The 17,714-nt window shown below is 49.8% G+C and overlaps 1 protein-coding gene across 1 annotated transcript; it reads left to right on the top strand.

Annotated features, from left to right (window-relative positions):
- Nucleotides 1-440: 440 nt before the first annotated feature.
- On the top strand, nucleotides 441-17,570 carry LOC149365255 (pancreatic triacylglycerol lipase-like). Its single transcript, XM_089568247.1, has 9 exons — nucleotides 441-758; nucleotides 2,669-2,815; nucleotides 3,366-3,474; nucleotides 5,579-5,695; nucleotides 6,727-6,858; nucleotides 6,915-7,172; nucleotides 9,837-9,957; nucleotides 15,311-15,490; nucleotides 17,036-17,570. Exons 1-9 carry the CDS (start codon nucleotides 441-443, stop codon nucleotides 17,121-17,123), a joined length of 1,470 nt encoding a protein of 489 aa, XP_089424373.1. The 3' UTR covers nucleotides 17,124-17,570.
- Nucleotides 17,571-17,714: the final 144 nt, after the last annotated feature.

The following is a 17,714-nucleotide window of genomic DNA, read 5'->3' as shown; positions in this document are numbered from 1 at the left end:
ATCGCCGCTCACCTTGGTAGTGACTGTTTGTTCGTTCTTCAAAGCTTCCGGCACGCCGCTTTATCGCTTTACTTGTGATGCCAGACGCGACCAGATTTATCTCGATTGATCGCATCCAGGCGGAGCCGATTCTACGTTGTTCCAGAATGTCCTAGTAACTTTGCACGCTTTGTCTCGAAAGTTCGCTATCAGCTTTAAATTGAGCTCGGCCGAGAACAGCGGGCATTCTGTTCGACGACCGTCGGGCACGCCGGTTGCTACGCCGCCGCCGAGTCATTCAGTTCTTTACGGGCGCAACTCAGCCCAAATAAAGAATTTCGTTCGCAAGCCATTCTCGATGTTTTCCTGCTCGCCGGACTGCAGTGACCACTACGCGACAATATAATACTGCCGCCTCTGCCGTGGGAGTCTTCGCCGATCAGCGTAAAAGAGGCGTAAAAATGAGCCCGGGTGGTCATACGTTCAGTTCTCTCGGCGCAGCCCCCGCAGGGAAGAAGTGCTACCAGGAGCTGGGCTGCCTGGACAAGGAGAGGTTCTTCCACCCGCTCTACCGGCCCGTGAACGTCTTTCCCGAGGAGCGCGGCCACATCAACACCATGTTCGCCTTCTACTCCAACAAGAACCCCATCAAGGAGCAGCTGCTCAAGTGGTCCTCGCCCCTGAGCGACTACGAGAAGCTCTCCTTCAACGCCACCAGGGCTACCAAGGTCATCACGCACGGCTGGCTGGACGCGGTCTACTTTGGACAGTGGATGACGGTAAGCACCGTGGCTGGGCGTCGGCTTAGCCGTAGTGCGAGGTTGGGGATTATTTTCGACCGTCCCTCTAGTGCCATGTAAGTACAGCACACGGGCGTTCTATTTTATTGCATTTCGCCTCCATTGAAATGGCCGATCCCGCGACACTGGACTAGGCAGCCTAGCGCCATAGACACCGCCGAGTCAATAAGGCAAACGCTGTTCACGTGGAGCTTTGATTAAGACGGCTACAACGTATTAAGTGCACGAACTTACTGCCTCTGTGCACAGTCAGCGTCGAGTAGGGCGTAGCGAAACATAAAATACAATAAAGAACTGGATGAGACAACAGGTGATCCCCTAGCAAAAATTCTGATAGGATAAACTGTTAAGAATCCTATCAGTTCTGTCTATTGCATTATGAAACGATACAACTAATACACTGATAAAATTCCTTTTAGTTCTATTCTGGATGTATCAGCGTTATTCTGCGTATATAAGTCTATCAGTGTATTAGAGTATTCGTATTAGTGTACCAGATCTATGGCGCCTATCAGTACCTACATGTGTTGTATAGGTGTAGTATGTGCATCGAGGAGAAACAAGCTTTCTCGACAGCCAAGAAAATAAGTAAAAAACAATCTTTCTGTATTATCACAAAAGGCAGTACATATAATTCAAATGATGAAGCAAACAATTTGTGAAGGAATGCATAATAAAAATCTACACAACAAAATTAATGTACCAAGCAGTTCAAAAACGACTAATAAATTGATCACGTTTAAAACAGCAAAGGTTTTTACATTGAATAACAATGAAACCCACATCATATTCACACCTGCCTTGTCCTGCAGGAAACAAAAAAAAATGCTCTGTAGAAAGTATTAACCCAATAAAAATCAACCACACCAACAGGAGGAGTGACAGAAAGTATTTCAAAACACTGCATATCCTGCAAGTTGTAAACCATAAAACAAACGAAAGGAGCCACTGACTAGAAATTATGAACACATACCTTCTCGTCAAGAACACAACAGGAATAGCAGAAGGGTGATCACATTTAAAACAGGAATAATATTTTCCCATTAAACAGTAAAAGCTTGAGCCCAGAGTAGCAGGCAATAAAAGAAAACTGCTATAAGCAAACTACAAAAAGCAATCAACATCAACCACAGAACAAGTGGAGAAAAAAAAAGCAAAATATCTCTGCACTCCTGAAAGACACGAAACTGAAGCAAACTTTGACTAGGAATTTACACCAGCGCTTTTCCAATTCGTGAAACATGTACCAACCAGCCCGTATTTGCCCTCTTCTGTAATATTCTACGGGGCTTTATTAGTGTGTCAGTTGGCATTCTATATGTTGTATGAGGATCTCTGTTTTCTGTAAAAGACTGATACATCATCCTATCAGGTCTTGTACATGGCACAATGAGATCTATCTGCTCCCTACCAGTCTGGTACAGAGTTCTATAGGTCAGGTAGGAATATAAATCAGACTAATAGAAGGACCTGTACGACCTATACATACTTTTAAGAGACTTGTAGAAATTTCTATCAGTTTTTTTGCTAGGGTCGTTATCAGGAAAGGCGTTCGCCCCCACCTGGCTTGTGGGTCTTTCTTCACCTCTTAGAACTGGCTTCGCTGTAGCTTTCAGTGCGCGCTCTAGCGCTCCGCACAAGTTTGACTCGGCCCTCTGTGTGCATGGCTGCCTCGCATTCGTACACGTTCTGGGGCTGCAGGATTTCTTCGTCAATTATTTATTCCCCCGAAGTGCACAAACCTGAAGAACGTGCATTGGTTTTTCCTCGCGTACAGCGAGAATTTCCGAGAAACAACGAAGATGTTTCACAGTGGAGGCGAACGTGTACTCAGCTGCTCCGTTCTGCCCGTTAAGACGGGAATTGGCTTTCTTTTTTCTGCCCGTCAGAAAATGAAGAACGCTCTGCTGTTGGCCGGCGACTACAACGTCATCGTCGTCGACTGGCGCGGTGGCAACGGCCTGCCGTACGGCCAGGCCACGGCCAACACGCGCATCGTGGGCGCCGAGATTGCTGCCATGATCGAGAAACTGAAGGCGAGTACTGTTGGACGAACTGAAGTCTCCCAGTTTATGAGCCTTTGGTCGGACCTCGCTTAACTGATAGTAATGCTCAAGGTCACGGCTCTAGCAGACTGCACCAGCAGCAGCAGCACTAGTTCTGTCAGGGCGCTGTGTATTGTAACTGGCCATTATGGCACGTGCGCAGCTTTTGGCGCTAATAGGTGCTGCTGCGGCAGCTACTCTTGTTAGCGAAGAGCCTGCGTGCTGTCTTCTTCATAATTACTTGGCATTTTTCCGACTTGTACATTACATTGCTAAGTTTAACAACACATGCTAGGCTGTGATACACGTATATCGCATGGAATAGAATTTTTGTAGCTGAGTTCTGTTTACTAGACGCCATTCATAGGCGCCTGATAGAGTTCACGGGGTGTTGGAACAGTGAGTACTGTTTTGCTGCTTATGTGCTTTCTCGGTCCGAGAGATGAACTGCGGCGGATTTCAGGCTCGTGCAGTTTCTTGAGCGGCGGCATAATTGGCTGCGCAGAAGCCGCTCACCGGGAGCCGTGCATTTCACCCGCAGGCGGTGTTCGGGGCGAACGTGTCGACCTTCCACATCTTGGGCCACAGCCTGGGCGCCCACGTGGCCGGATACGCGGGGGAGAGGCTGCCCGGCCTGGGCCGAATCACCGGTGCGTGGCCTTCTTTCGGCGCCGGGGCTGCACTGCTCTCGGTCAGGGAGAAGGGTTGGCTGCTGGGCGACTTGGTTGGCAGGCACAGCAAGGGGATTCTAGCGCCAAGAAGACACAACTGCTTAAAGAGGTTAAAGCGATCGGCGTATGGGCCCTCCAAAAGACCGTGCGCACGCGTACATGGCAATCAAAAGTTATCATAGCAGGCGTGAAAGGAATTTCTCCTGAGCCTCATCTCAGGAGAAATCTCTGAACCCTCTGCAATTACGTTACACTCTAATCAAAAAAGGAGTGAAGCGGGCTGTCCTCTATCGCATTCCCTTTTCCTACTCGTGAAGCACGCTCAGCATTTCTGGACGTCAGTTTTAATTGTCAGGCAACTGTGGAACATTGTAAGGTACTGTTATGAAAATATTGAAGGTATGGTCCATTCTTCCGACAAAGTAGAAGCCTGGGCGAGTTGGTAGGTGCTCATTCTAAAACAGCGCAAACAAAACAAGGACGACGGAAGGAAACGTACAACACGCTCGTGTTGATATAGTCGTCCTTGTCTTGTTAGCGCTGTTTTAGAATGAATTCTTCCGACGCGTAGCTATATCATTCTTTTGAAGTTTGTCCATCGCTTGTATAGGCTAGTTAAGGCTGCCATAGAAAACCGACGGGCACCGTTTTTGACAATGGTAAGGACGTTAATTAACAACAAAAAAAATGCAAGTCTGCCATGGGGAGATATGTTTGAGTGTAATCCTACGAAGTATGAAAAAACTGCGCCCGTTGAAAATGCGCTTGTTCAGGTATGTCTCAACCGAAAGAGACGGGTGGCCACCGTTTTGAAGCGAATATGGGTGTAGCGCAGCCTCTCGGAAAAAAAGAAATGGCTGGTTCAACGTGGCCTGAACCCAATTATACGAGCGGAAGCTTTGTTAAGCATGATCTCCACTGTACCAAATCAAATGTCAAGGTCTAAGGTCATGGTCAGATACCCAATAATCATAGTCTTATGATCACGTGGTCATATTACCATAGCTTGGGCCATACCACCACGCTGTTAAGTTCGTTTTGACCTTGTGAGGCATTGAAGGTCATTGTCTCATCCGTATCGAAATCGGAAGTTGTACCGCGAGGATAGAGCTGTCGCTGTGAAACTGGTGTCGACTCAGCCATTTTACTTGCGCAATCGGTCGGTGGTGGCGACGCCTGTGTGCCGTCTTTCAGACTTTGTTTTCGTCTTTTTGTGATGAGAGCGCGGTGCCCTACCGAAACTCGCCGAATTTCATTTGTCTTCAATGTCCCTTTACGAGCACCCCTGTTGTTCCAGGCCCTCCTAGATTGCAGGAGACCGCGACATTTCACGAAATTTTGCGACGCCGTCTACACTGGAGGGAAGGGAAGAAAAATGGGGAGAAGGAAAGAAAAATAGAAAAGACGCGGACGGGTCACTGAAGCGGCAGTCTTTTTGAAGAGGTGGAAAGTTCGACTCCCGGTGAATTTTTTTCGTCTTCCTGTTCTCCTGGCCGATGGTGAACCGTATTTGGGCACGGAGCGGCGATAGATTGTCTGGACCACTGTTTAGCGGAATCCCCCGAAGTGGGGTAATTACTCGCTGACATCCACCCAACCGCAGCCATACGGCCACAAAGGAAAGCCACGCAGCTTCCGCAGAAACTTCGTGCATGAAGAAAAATTCGTCCTGGTCTCGCGTTCGAACCCGGTACCACCACCTGTTCGGGGAGGTCGCGTTACGAGCTGAGCTAGCCAGGAAGGCGAAAGCGAATTGATCAAACACTCCGAGTGGAGCGCAACTGCAGCCTCGGCCCCCTCACAGCGTCGTCAGTAGGAAATGCTTATTCCTCCTCCCCAGTGGAAAGAGGTATTCGATGTTTCGGGGAAAGCTGCATTGCGTTCCTTTGTGGCCTCATGGCTGCGTTTGAGTGGATGCTAATCACTCCCTTGTTACGGATTGACTAAGAATCTTCACCTTTTAGTTCGTAGTTGGAGAAGTACAGGATTTCGATCATGGCTGGACCGAGTGTGATGTCAAATGCGCGTTTCCCTGGCCGTCGGCGAACTGCAGTGTCAGTTTAGGATGTACCGGTGCTTTCAGGTTTGGATCCTGCCGACCCGTACTTCCAGCACATGCCGAACTTTGCCCGTCTAGACCCGACTGACGCACGCTTCGTCGACATTCTTCACACCGACGGAGGGACGGTCTTCGATCTCGGCAAGCTTCCCTCTTTAATTTTATTTGTTACAAGTTCTTGAATCTCAGGCAAGATTTTGGTAGGTATAAATTCGACTTCTCACATCTTTTGATTGGCAAAAAGAAAACGACACTGAAAAGTACACGTCCTGTAAAAGGCAGTACGAAGCACTAATGAAGAGAATGCATCTATGAGAGAAAAGAAAAGCGTGTGACAATTTCAAAAAACATCACAGATTGAAGCTTGGAAAAAAAATGTTTGAATAGGCTGAATAACTGCATGATTGTCAGGCTTTCCCGGCTTTTAATGGTTGTAAAAGGGATAGTGTGCTCGCTGAGAGACTAGTAGTATTTTCTGAGCAGTGTTTACAGACGTCGATCGCGGGGAAGTCCATTGGCCATGGTCAAGGTGGGCTGCAAACTTCTGACAAGGTCTGCACAACGCGCTTCACACTTGTGTGGCGTGCTCCCGAGGGCAGCGAGACTTTTCTGTACAACAGACGCGCGTGCCTTACCTCGGTCCCGCCATTAGACATCGCTGGCTCCCCCACTGTGATATACGAGGTCAGTGTATGGTTGGTGCGATGGACCAGCTCCCGCGAGAAGTCTTTCCCATCGGGCAGCACATGCCATCAACTTCTACGGACTCTATCTGCCGAGCGGGTTTACACTTTGTCTGGCAGTATGTTTAAGGGACACACAGTGGTTCGCCTCGCTACCAGTGCGTCGACTCAGGCGCAGGCTGGCACCAACACAAGAAGAACGAAACTTTCCATCGTTCTGCGGGCCCAGTCACGTGTGCAGTAAGGGAACGGCGTAGTAAGACCGTCCTGAGGCGCTGTTTTCGTGCGGCTAGGGAGCAAAGCCGCGTGTAGAGCATCGTGCAAAACACTGTCGCGGGTGCGCAGCTGTTTCCGGAGGGTGCCTGAGACCCAATATGCCACTGATAATGGTAGTTTTGTCGCGAGACGTCGCTGACGGTAATTAGAGCAGAGCCTCGCAGTGAAAAGGGAGAGAAGGCTGTTTCCAGTGCGTTTCTCGGTCTTGTCCAGTGAAGGGCGAGGGCCTCGGGATGTACGAGCCCACTGGTCACCTGGACTTCTATCCCAACGGGGGCAACAAGATGCCCGGGTGCTCCTTCACCACGAGCGTGTCGTCCACGTACAGCAAGGGCATCGTGCAAGGTGAGCGACTCTCTGCTAACGGATGGCGTGCCACATCAGTTGGCGACTCACCGCAGCCATGCGCTCGGCGGTGGTGTGCAACCACGAGCGCTCCGTGTCCTACTACCTGGAGACGGTGAGCGAGCAGCAGCCCTGCAAGTGGATGGCGTTCGCCTGCCCCTCCTACCAGATGTTCGTCCGGGGCCAGTGCTCGGACTGCGGCGTCGACGGCAGCCGCTGCGCGCGCATGGGCCTCCACGCGGACGAGTGGCGGCCCCGGAGCAACCGGTCGGTGCGCATGTACCTGCAGACCATGGACGCGCTCCCGTACTGCGGTGAGTAACCAAATACTCTAGCGCCGGCTTATTCACGCTGCGCTGGCACAGGACGTCCATGCAGCTGAAGCCCTGCATGGCCAATGTCTCCCACATCCACTACACCATAGAATGGTCGACGAATTTCAAGAAATGGATTCGGCAGTGGGTCCAGGCTTCTGCGTCTAGTGCCACCTTCCTCCGATCCATGATTTCAAGCTGCTGGGCTTTCGACACTCATCCTTTCCCGTATGCTGTTTGACTATACAACCGAGGCAGGATAAGTCGAAGCGCGGCTTACGAAAAGTCGGGAGCACATCATGAGCGAGCGCGATGGCCGGCAGGGTGGGGATGTTTAATTCACGTAGGACTTCTGTGGTCAGTTCTTCTAAATTGCGCTGACCGCTTTTACAGTTTCATCGAACGACGTTTACCTTCCTTCAGTTAGTGTTCTTGTGCTCGAATTTGAATTTTCCTGTTCGCATTTCTTTTGAGCCCGAAAACACGCATTGCATGGGGACTCAGCAAGCACGAATACTTGCATTTCGGCAGCAGACAACACGTCTTCGCCCCGTATCGTGCTCTTTATATGTGCTGCCGCAAGGAGGAGAGCTGCTCCACTGTTTTCTACGCACGCACGTAACTTTATTCGTTCAATTCGTTGCGGCACAGCCGACTTCACAGGTAATTCTCAGCAGGGGCTGATTTATACAGATAAGCAATTATTAGCCTTTCCTTTGTATCGGTTGTGTGACAATTGTCACAGAGCCGATAATTCATAGCGTGCTCAGTATCTGATGATTAACTGCCAATTTTCTTCCCATTTTTAAACTACTCTCTCTACCTTCTCCACCAATCCTCTAGTCGTCTCTTACTTGTTTCTACTTTTTCAAAAATGATCATGTCCTGGCTATTACGAAACGTGCACTGAGGGTTGGAGGGTCTTACACTGGATGAGAATATATTCTGTGGTTTGCCTGTATAGCATGCAGCAACAGTAAACGTCGTCTGTGGATTGAAATCTTTGCTCGATAACACTTCTTCCTCAAGCACCCAGCCCTAGCCTCGAAAAGTAAACCACTCCTTTAGAATTATCAAAAAAGTTTTCCCTTTTAATCTTCGACTTAGCGACCTGTACAGCTCCAACTTCGGCTTATTAAGCATTTTTTTTTAATAGTAAGTATTTTCTGAGGGTCGTACTTTTTTCCAAGTTTGTCTTACCAGCGGTTGCTTCCCTTTGGCATTTGTATTTATTATCAAGCCGTCTAGTTCTTCGCCTCCACGTAGTATCGACACTGCGTCGGTATATGTGTCTGAAATTTTTGCCACCCGCAGTTTCTCATTCATATGCCTCAATCGTTTTTCATACTGAGCCTTACTTTTTGCTTCACGCGCTTCGAACGTTGACTGCCCCATATCACCTTGGACTGCTTCATAAGTAGTGTTTCTATGGGCTCCCAAGGCATGCCTACTGTCTATCCTATGCTTTATTTCAAGTGCCGAATTTGTGCCAGGTCAGCGTTTGCAAACGTCAACCATCCGCCTCTGCGTTCTGGTACTGGCGCTCTCACTGGTGGTGAGCGGTACGTGGTCGACGCGTGTCGGTACATGCTATGCTAAATGTCTCTGTTTAGCATAGCGTATACTGTGTTTCTCTTAATTAAATGAATGGCGATTCCGTTCATGCCATGATTTGGAAAAACGCTGGGCTAATCCCCGACTATTTCTGGACGAGTTACGTGATGGTCGAGTTTTCAGCGTAGTGTTCTAAAGCGAAAAGCTCTGCTCCTCCCATGCTGAGCCTGAAGGTCATCTGGCTCTTGGATTTGACCTCTAACAGAAGGCATGGCACATGTGCAAAATCGCGCGTGGCAGGTGCCCCGATCTTCTTCTTTATCGACGCCGTAGCTGAGCGTTTGACAGTCGCGTCCGCCGCTGCGCCGACCGCCGCCCTGGACTCTCGCTCTGGCACTTGTGGCACGTGATGCATCACGCGATTTGCTATGCTGAAGACGTGAAAAAGTGAAGATGAACCAAAGCTAAACCGTGTCTAACCATGCTTGACAGACCTTTCGCTCTGTACATCCTGCATCAGCTCAGTTGAGCCACAGCCACTTTTTTTTTTTTTTTGAGAAGAATGCTGGACTATTGCATCTGTGGCTGTGAATTTAAATAGTACAAAAAAGAAGGTGTCGCTTTTGATCCATCGTAACTGTTGGTCTAATAGAAAGCAAGCGACGTACCGAACATTGCCGGCGATGTTTTAGACATGGCACCTGCCACACGAGGAGCGACTTTCCCGCAGAGCTTGGAACATAATGGCGGCCTTTTTCGCAACTCTGCTGCCTGCGGGAGAACATACAGGAACACTACTGGACATCGCCAACTAACGCCATTTTTCGGCTGCCAGTAGCGAACAGCGCGTAATTCAATGGGAATATCTTAACTTGCGAATGAGAGAAAACTAGAGAGCGCGGTGAGATTTTGTGCGATATAGGAATACGGTTGACCTACTGCTCTTACGCTCTGCAGAACCTTCCTTATAACAGGCTTCTGCCTTCGCAAAGTCTTGTTCAACCGGCCATAAGGAATGCATGGGGTGTGCTAAGGATTCAAAATCCGTGCGGTAATTTAATGCTGTCCGGTGCCGCACGGGTGCTTGACCGTGTCGAATATCTCTTCCAGCCTTCCAGTACTCTTTGTCCGTGGAGCTTTCCAGGAGCGACGACGCTGTTCCGGCGACGGGATATTTCACCATCACTCTGGACGGCGAAGCTGGCAGCGCCGACATCGACATCAACGAAGGGTACGGTAGCTCTTTTGCACGATGAGTCTGTGGATATAACAGCCTTGCGTGTATTAAACTCGGATGCAAAGAAATTTAGTTGGCGTTGACTTCGAAAATAGCGAACCTAGTGCGCCACCTCGGATACATAACCAACTTCAGTGTGTTATCCTCAGATATAAAGAACGTTTAGCTGCTACCGCATCCAAACGATCCACTGAAGGTCGCCTACGAGTTTTTTCTATTCGCACAAGTCGGGATTCATCGCCGTTAACCGCGTTCTTTCGATGTCGTGTGGTGGGGAATCGCAGCGCCTCGCGGTTAGTGTGCGACAGCGCGGCCCTTTGGGGGCTTTTCCTGTTCCGCGAGGAGATATAAATTGCGCCCTACGCTTCCCCGATGTCAGGGCCAGCCCATTCCGTCAGATCTCTGGCGGCGCTTTCGTTCTCCCTCTCCAGCCCTCGTGTCTGCGCCGCACCTGCCGAGTGCAGCCTGCGACTTACTGCGGCAAATGGGAGCAAAAATTACTCTCGTTTCCTTCGCGGGGCGGCGCTTTACAGAGGAACATTCCTGGGGGATTCTGGAGCATGGACGAAGGAAAGAATTTGGGACAGGCCGTTGCACCACATTTTCTTTTTTTTTAGCTGGACATGAGAGCTCCCTCTCTCTAGTTGGCCGCCGTCTGAGTGCGCATGCGCAGACAGTTTTAACGGTGCGTCCGCAACTGCTTGGCGTACGCAATGATCTTTGCGGGGACGGTAGTGCGCATGCGCAGAACGCATGCGCTAGCCCTGCATCTTGCGTACATGCATGCGCGAACCAGCGGACTTAGCGTTCCGGTGTTTGCCTGGCTTGCGTGGTTAACGTTGACAACATGCCGGAGCCTTGCCTGCTCGCTTCGAGCAAATACTGCGTCGCCGCTGCATTTTTCGGCTCGATAGCTCGCTCTAAACTGTTGTGTCCAATTTTACTTTGCGCATTCTCACCCCTTGGTAATGATATAGGTGAGATATAGTCATCGTTTTTGATGATAAAGCAGGTGCTGGCTTAGATTTCATGGAGACGCTTGCTGCCTGGAGGAGAAATGACTTGGAAATGTCGTCGTCAAGCACTCAACAGATGGCGGACGCGGTGAGACGCGCGTGATGGAGGTGCGCATATCTGTGGCTCCCGTCGGAGCTGGGAATAATGGCATTTGTGGAACAGACCCAGGCAAGGAATGCGGCGACGGAGGGAAAGACAGACTCGATACATGGGACTGCAGCTTGAGAGTGATCATGCCTGGAGAAGATTCTCACTGCTCATCCTGACACCTTTTCCACCTGACACTCTCCTCCCCCTCACGTAGTCCCCCTCCTCGGAGTGAAGACAGTGATGGACGCTTTGCCCGGGCGAAGACGTCTTCTTGTCGAAAAGTTGGCAAGCACCGTGAGGCTTCCCCCTCTTTTGTTCACTTTGTAATGTGGGAGGAGAGTGAGCGATGAAAGAAACGGGCACCTCTCCTCTGCACGGCTTCTAATGAATCGATGAGGTGTATGCTTGTTGTGGATTCCGAATGGCGGGTGCTTGCTTTGGCAAAGTCTAAAAAGATGCCGTCAGTCAGTTAGCATCAAGGCTGGAATGGAGACCCTGAAGGAAGACACGCAACCTGCGTCTCGCGCGACAAGCCTTTTCGAAATCCGTTTTGGGATGGAGTGAGAAAGTTTATGGAGTCTATGTGCTGCACGACCTGGGTGGCGTGTTCCACGAGCTTACAACGGTTGCTAGTCGGCGAAATGGGACGGTAGTTGAGTGGCGAGTGTTTGTTACCTGATTTGAACACACCTTCCCCATCGTCCAGTTTTCTGCGATGATACCTGTAGGAGAAAGATATGGGCTTGGCCAGCTGGCATGTGATGCGAAGGCAAGATGACCGCTGGTCCTTAAGGGTAACGGAGTGGATTCCAAGAGAAGGCACACGCAGCAGGGGGCGGCAGAAAGTTAGGTGGGCGGATGAGATTACGAAGTTTGCGGGGATACGGTGGCCTCAGCTGGCGATGGACAGTGATAATTGGAGAGACATGGGAGAGGCCTTTGTCCTGCAGTGGGCGTAGTCAGGCTGATGATGACCCGTGGCGAGGGACTGAGAAAATAGTGAGCGCTAAAATTTGCAAGAAATGTCCTTTGTGTTCTTTAAAAACTTGAATTAATTTCGTCGATTCCAGCTGATAAAAATTTTAATTAGTCAGTTAAACACGAAATGTTATTGGCACGAAAAATCATGGCTCGAATTGCCTGTTCGGTAATGAAAGGTAGGGAAACAAATGGTTCATCAGGTTCTTTCGTGAATATGGTGAAAATGCTGTGTTAAATATGTTGGCACACTGAGCATCCCAGACAAAATCGCCATTATCGTTAGTAATGGTTACGTCGCGCGATTGCTGGGGATTTATCACTTTCCAAAATTTTCTTGGGCTACTCGTTAACATTTTGGGCAAGTCATTGTGAAGAAAAAAACGTTTCGCGCTTCTCACCGCTGCTAGGTGCACATCTTCAGTGGCGTAGTATTTTTCCCATGTAGAGGTGCACGGTCTAAGTATCGCTGCGCAATAAAAGCGCTCCCCTTTATTTTTTAGTCCGTTGAGTGTTTTGCTAGACGAAGGATTGCGGCGACCAGTGTCGATAGTGCCGATGAGCCGTCCTGCGTGTGTCTCCTTTCTTCGTCCTGGGCTTTTGCGCTAAAAAAAAAAAAATGTATTCTACGCTCCCTGGCCGTCGTCATATTACTCGCTGGTGTAATGAGGGAGTGATTACTCATTAGCATCCACCCAAGTGCAGGCATAAAGCTACAAAAAAAAGGCTATACAGCTTTCATAGAAGTTTCGCAGTTAAAGAAAAATTCGGCCTGGTCTGGGGTTCCATCGCTGGACCACCGTATACGTCCGGGATAGTGGAACCAGAGACGAGGACTAATTTTGTTTTGGCTACGAAGCTTTTGTTAACAGCTTTCCTTTGTAGTCGCATGGCTGCGCTTCGGTGGATGCTAATGACTAGTTGCTCCTTTATTACCTCTTGAATAAACAGCGCGAACGAAGACGAGCACAAAAGACAAGGAAACGGACGACACACCACTGAGGATTACAGGGTCTGTTCTGAAAGTAGTAGGACTGGTTTTTTCCTGGGCCAACGGGCGGACGAGAGGCGGACTGCGCGTGCAGGATCGTTGAAGGGGGATATTGGGAATGCTGGGGAAAATCGGCAGTCGGGTCTCGGCCGTTAAAGAGAAGAGGTCGCTTGTACTGTGAACCCCTGTCGAAACGTCTCGTCATGCCGAGCGTTTACTGGATCAGCGATACGCGACCATATTTTGAGTAAATCTTGGTAAAACGGACAAATAGACTCACAACATGATTAAGGAGGCCTACGGTGACGCTTCCATGGGTAGATCAGGTGTTTTTTGAGTGGCACAAGCTTTTCCTAGAAGGTAAGGAAAGAGTGGAGGAAGACGACCGCTCCAGACGCCCTTCGACCAGCAAGACCAACGAAAATGTGTAGCGAGTGAAACATTTACTTAACAGCGATCGTAGAATGAGTATCAGAATGATTTCTGATGACTTGAGCATTCCTCAAACCCAAGTTTTAAAGATCGTGACAGAAAACTTATCCATGAGGAAAGCATGCGCGAAGTTGGTGCCGGGAGTGTTGTCAGAGGAGGAAAAGGCCAACCGGTAGGATCTTCTTCATCATGTGAATGAGGACCCAGATTTTTTGCCCAGCACAAGGCGGCAACGCTGCCTCAGCCCCCCTACAGCCTCGACTTGGCCCCGGCAGACTTTTTTCTATTCCCGAGAATAAAATCGACGCTCGAGGGGAAATATCGCGGATCGCTAGAGGTGGTTCAACAGGCCGTGACGAGGGAGCTAAACAGCATTCCGGTCCAGGCGTTCCTGGAGGCGTACGAAAACTGTAAAACTCATTGGCACCAGCGTGTAGGTGCGGAAGGGTGGTACCTTGAAAAATTGTAATCGTTTGTACTATTATCTTGAATAAATTTTGTTTAAAAAAATGAGTCCTACTACTTTCAGAACAGACCATGTATGTCGGCATCCAGGGAGCCTTTGATTAAGTGACCCCTGGGCGACGCCATATTGCTCGCTGGACTCTTGTGTGCGCCTGGAGCTAGCACGGTGGAAGCGGCAGCAGAACCGCGGTTTGCAGCTGTCCAGAGAGGAGACGTTTCGACACCTCCCTCGCCCGATGGAAAGAAAAAAAAGCGGACGCCAGCTTCGTAAGAGGCAAACATGAAACATGAAAGAAAGGCTATCTCTCAGGCCTGTAAACGACCTTGAGTTTAGTCAGCGGTATTGCTCAGCGTGACCGTTATGCGATGACAGCGTGACCGTTATGCGATGACCGTTATGCGATGACGCAGGATCTGTTGAAATACGCCGCTCAAATGAAAGCTACCCCAACCCATGACACAAGTGATGCAGTTATAATGAGATCAAAATCAAATACAGTAGTGTGTGTTTTCGAAAGAGAGCGTAATCGTTTATTTATGGTGGAATTATATATTTAGATGGTGGTGCTAGATTGCTTTAAAAAAATGACAACAAGAAGGAAGAAAAAAATTGTTTACTGACTGCATACACTTCTAGTTCTTTCTTGCACACCTGATCTTCAGCCGGCAGAAAAAGAAGAGGCAGCGAGAGTGATAGGGGTAGGCGAAATAAAGACAGAGGAGGAAGCAAGAACAATCGGCGGCGATAATTTATGCGCCTAACAAAGGATTATAATGCGTGGCTTAAAAATATTTCTTAGGAGAGGCAAGAATGTGCTACAGTTTTCGAAATGTTGTCTGCGTCATCTGAAGACTTCTTAAAAGGATGGGGAAGTATCACAGGTTCATTCTGTTGCCAACGGTAATGTGAGATTAAATGGCACGTTTTGTCTATAAAACTGTGACAAACAGTGGCCATGTCGTCCAAAGCGTGTACGCGTACCAACACACACGTGAGCAGTTCATATTTGCATCTAATTTCTTCGGACTTCTCTTTTTTTTTTCAACGTGAAATGTGCTTTATTCAATGACGGCATGTATCGATGGAAGTAAATTGGAAGCGAGCCCTTTTCTTCCCCTAAGGCGACGTTCGTGAGGAAAAAATGCTCTATTTTTATTCTAGCCTATCTACACCCATACCCGCAGAAAAAGAAAAGAGATCGCGGACAACTCAAGCGGGCCGTCATTTTCAGCACCTTACGAACTTGCGTCAAAGAATGCCGTGCTCAACTTATTGGTCATAGGATGCCGCACCGTGGCGAAGCTTTTTTATTTTGTTCTTTTGGCGGGCCGGCATGACAGAGACATCCGAAGGCAAAAACTTTGCTCGCGCAGACGACCGCTCACCCTGTACCCGAAGGCCCAGCACACGTTTCTCGTGAAGACGGACAAGCACGTGGGCAAGATCCTCAGGGCATCGTTCTCGTACCGGAGCAGCCGGTACATCTTCTTCCGGACCAACCTGCACCTCTGGAGAGTCCGCATCATCTCCATGAACAGTCGCGTCAGCAAACGGTGAGTCCGGAGGCAGACTGCCGTCCCGCCCCCGCTGGGTATTGTTCCACTGTGAAACGACGTCACAGAGACCAAGGCGGGGAACACGCACGTAAATGGCTTGATCTCCGTCGTCGTTTGTGTGGCTCTTCGGAAATAATTGAACAAACATCAACTATTGCCTATCTTGTCCAGCACAAGCTGTTTTACTGCGGCGTAAGCAGTACGAGTGCCTTTCGACGAAAATGCCGGTGTATGTCTCTGCGTAGCCGCCGAGTGAAGCCCTGGCAGCGAGTCGAGCGAACCCCCCCCCCCCCCCCCTCCCTCCCCTCAGTGAGAGAACACCGGCATCAGTGGAGACGGAGAGGCTTGATAGGCGGGCATAGCGACGCCCCCCAGCGAGCAGTGAGTGCGGGAGTACGGAGAGAGTTTAAGCGGCGCTGAAAGCGAGCGCCTCTCATCGGATGATCCAACGCGGCGCGCCAGGCTGTTTGAAATGTTTGTTATGCAAAAAATGTTAAAGCATAAAAAATATAGAAAGCCGCAACGGCAGCCAAAGTAAAGCGAAATTATTTGGCGCCATGTTCAGGCAATAGGATGCGGCAAAGGCGAAAAACATCAACCGGAAAATCATCAGCCTAAAAGCACAATGCATCAACGGTTTTGTCAGTGTTTTTAAATGTCGTGATGTTTTCTATGGTGCGAGGGCTTCTGAGGTCAAAAAGCGTCATGGCAGAGGTATTTCTGTCTGCGCGAGGGGGGGGGGGAAGGGGGGGGGGGCGAGGCCCATTTGCCAGGCATTTCATCCCAACTAAGCCGGGCACCAGTCCAGGGAAAAGCCTGCGCCCACATTATCAGAGGTGGGTGCGCGGCGGCACTGGGGATCGAACCCCTCACCCCCCGCAAGTGAGGCGGATGCTCAGACCACTCCACTGCTGCGGTGTATCCATTTATTATAGCTACTCGCGTCGTGCTAGCAGACTGACATGTTCACGGGCTAGTTGGGGCGATTGCATTTGGTTAGGCCAGTTTGAACGGTAGGACGTGGACATAGTTTTCAAACAGTAAGAAGAATATTCTTACAGAGTGGAGGACACATATAGCTGTGAAATGATCATGCAGATGCACCCAACGAATGATAGTGCAGAATGGCGTGTCTCTTGGCTAGCTGTGTAAAGAAAATGGCCCTGTCTACGTTGCATGTACCATCCTTCAAGCTGGCCTACCTAAAAAGTTCCGTCAGCCTTTGGCAGAGCCGCTTCGCATAGTATCCCTCGAACGTCCCCAGTGTGCCAGACTCGTGTGGAGCACGCGAGCAGAGCAGTTACGGTGCAAAATAAGCGACATCTGACCGCAGGTGCACGGCTTCTGACAGTCACTTTGCGCAATATGCAGCCGCGAGGCAACCCACAACTAACACGATGCTCGTAGCAACGGGCGGGGTGCGTAGAACCTTCGGTTTCCTCGCATCGCTGAGTATCGAAAGTCGGCTCCAGTGGAGAAGACAGTGCAGTTTTGCGTCCACCCAGATGCTGCCCTCTCACCCCTGCGATTCTCTGCTTGCAGCCAGAGGAAGAGCAAGACGCTGTCCTTCTGCAGCCTCGAGAAAGGGGGCATCCCGCCCGGAGAGGCGGCTCCGCTGACCGTCTGCTGAACGCCGCTGCTTGTACTGCGGGAATGAAGGTGAACCGAAGCTGGCTGCCTCCATTCCAGAGTACCTTGCGGTATTTGCATTTCATGGAAAGTCTATGCAAATTTATGCCGTTCCAGTCGGGACACTGCCCTCCTTCTGCGAGGACCCTCCTTCAGTTCACTTTTAATTACATAGCTTTGCTTTCAACGCAGAGGAGAGCAGTTAATTACTTGCGTGCAAGCAGCCAGGTGCTGAACATCGCACGGCTGACGGAAACTGTTCAGCGTGCGCGACATGAGCGAGTCTGCCCTGCTGAGGTGGCAGGCATTTTGCCCCGCGTGGTGAGTCAACGTTTCGCGCTTTCCTTCCTGCTTGCTGTGTTGCCCGGAAATGTTATAACACGCTGACTTATCCTGTGGCGTAGGTTGTAGCCCATATTCCGGAGATTAAAGTTTATCTGCGCTCTTTACAGCTGGGTCCTTCGCAACGAAAACGTTGAATGTGTTTTGAAGCATATATGTCTGCGTTTTACGGCGCCTGAAGACCCTTGCAAAAAGAGCATTGCCATATTGCTCGCTATGCTGTCGTACGCCCTCCACGCTAAGCACGGTG

The sequence above is a fragment of the Amblyomma mixtum genome, chromosome 1 (genome assembly GCF_055824585.1).
Source record: "Amblyomma mixtum isolate Tamu chromosome 1, ASM5582458v1, whole genome shotgun sequence".
In the NCBI taxonomy this organism is placed as follows: domain Eukaryota; kingdom Metazoa; phylum Arthropoda; class Arachnida; order Ixodida; family Ixodidae; genus Amblyomma; species Amblyomma mixtum.
This window is presented reverse-complemented; position numbering and strand designations above follow the sequence as displayed.

Excerpts from the sequence above, each read along its gene's own strand:
- LOC149365255 (XM_089568247.1), top strand. The coding sequence starts at position 441 with ATGAGCCCGGGTGGTCATACGTTCAGTTCTCTCGGCGCAGCCCCCGCA. Across the intron at positions 7,173-9,836 it reads GGACGCGCTCCCGTACTGCG|CCTTCCAGTACTCTTTGTCC; the intron begins GTGAGTAACCAA and ends TATCTCTTCCAG. Across the intron at positions 9,958-15,310 it reads GACATCGACATCAACGAAGG|ACGACCGCTCACCCTGTACC; the intron begins GTACGGTAGCTC and ends TTGCTCGCGCAG.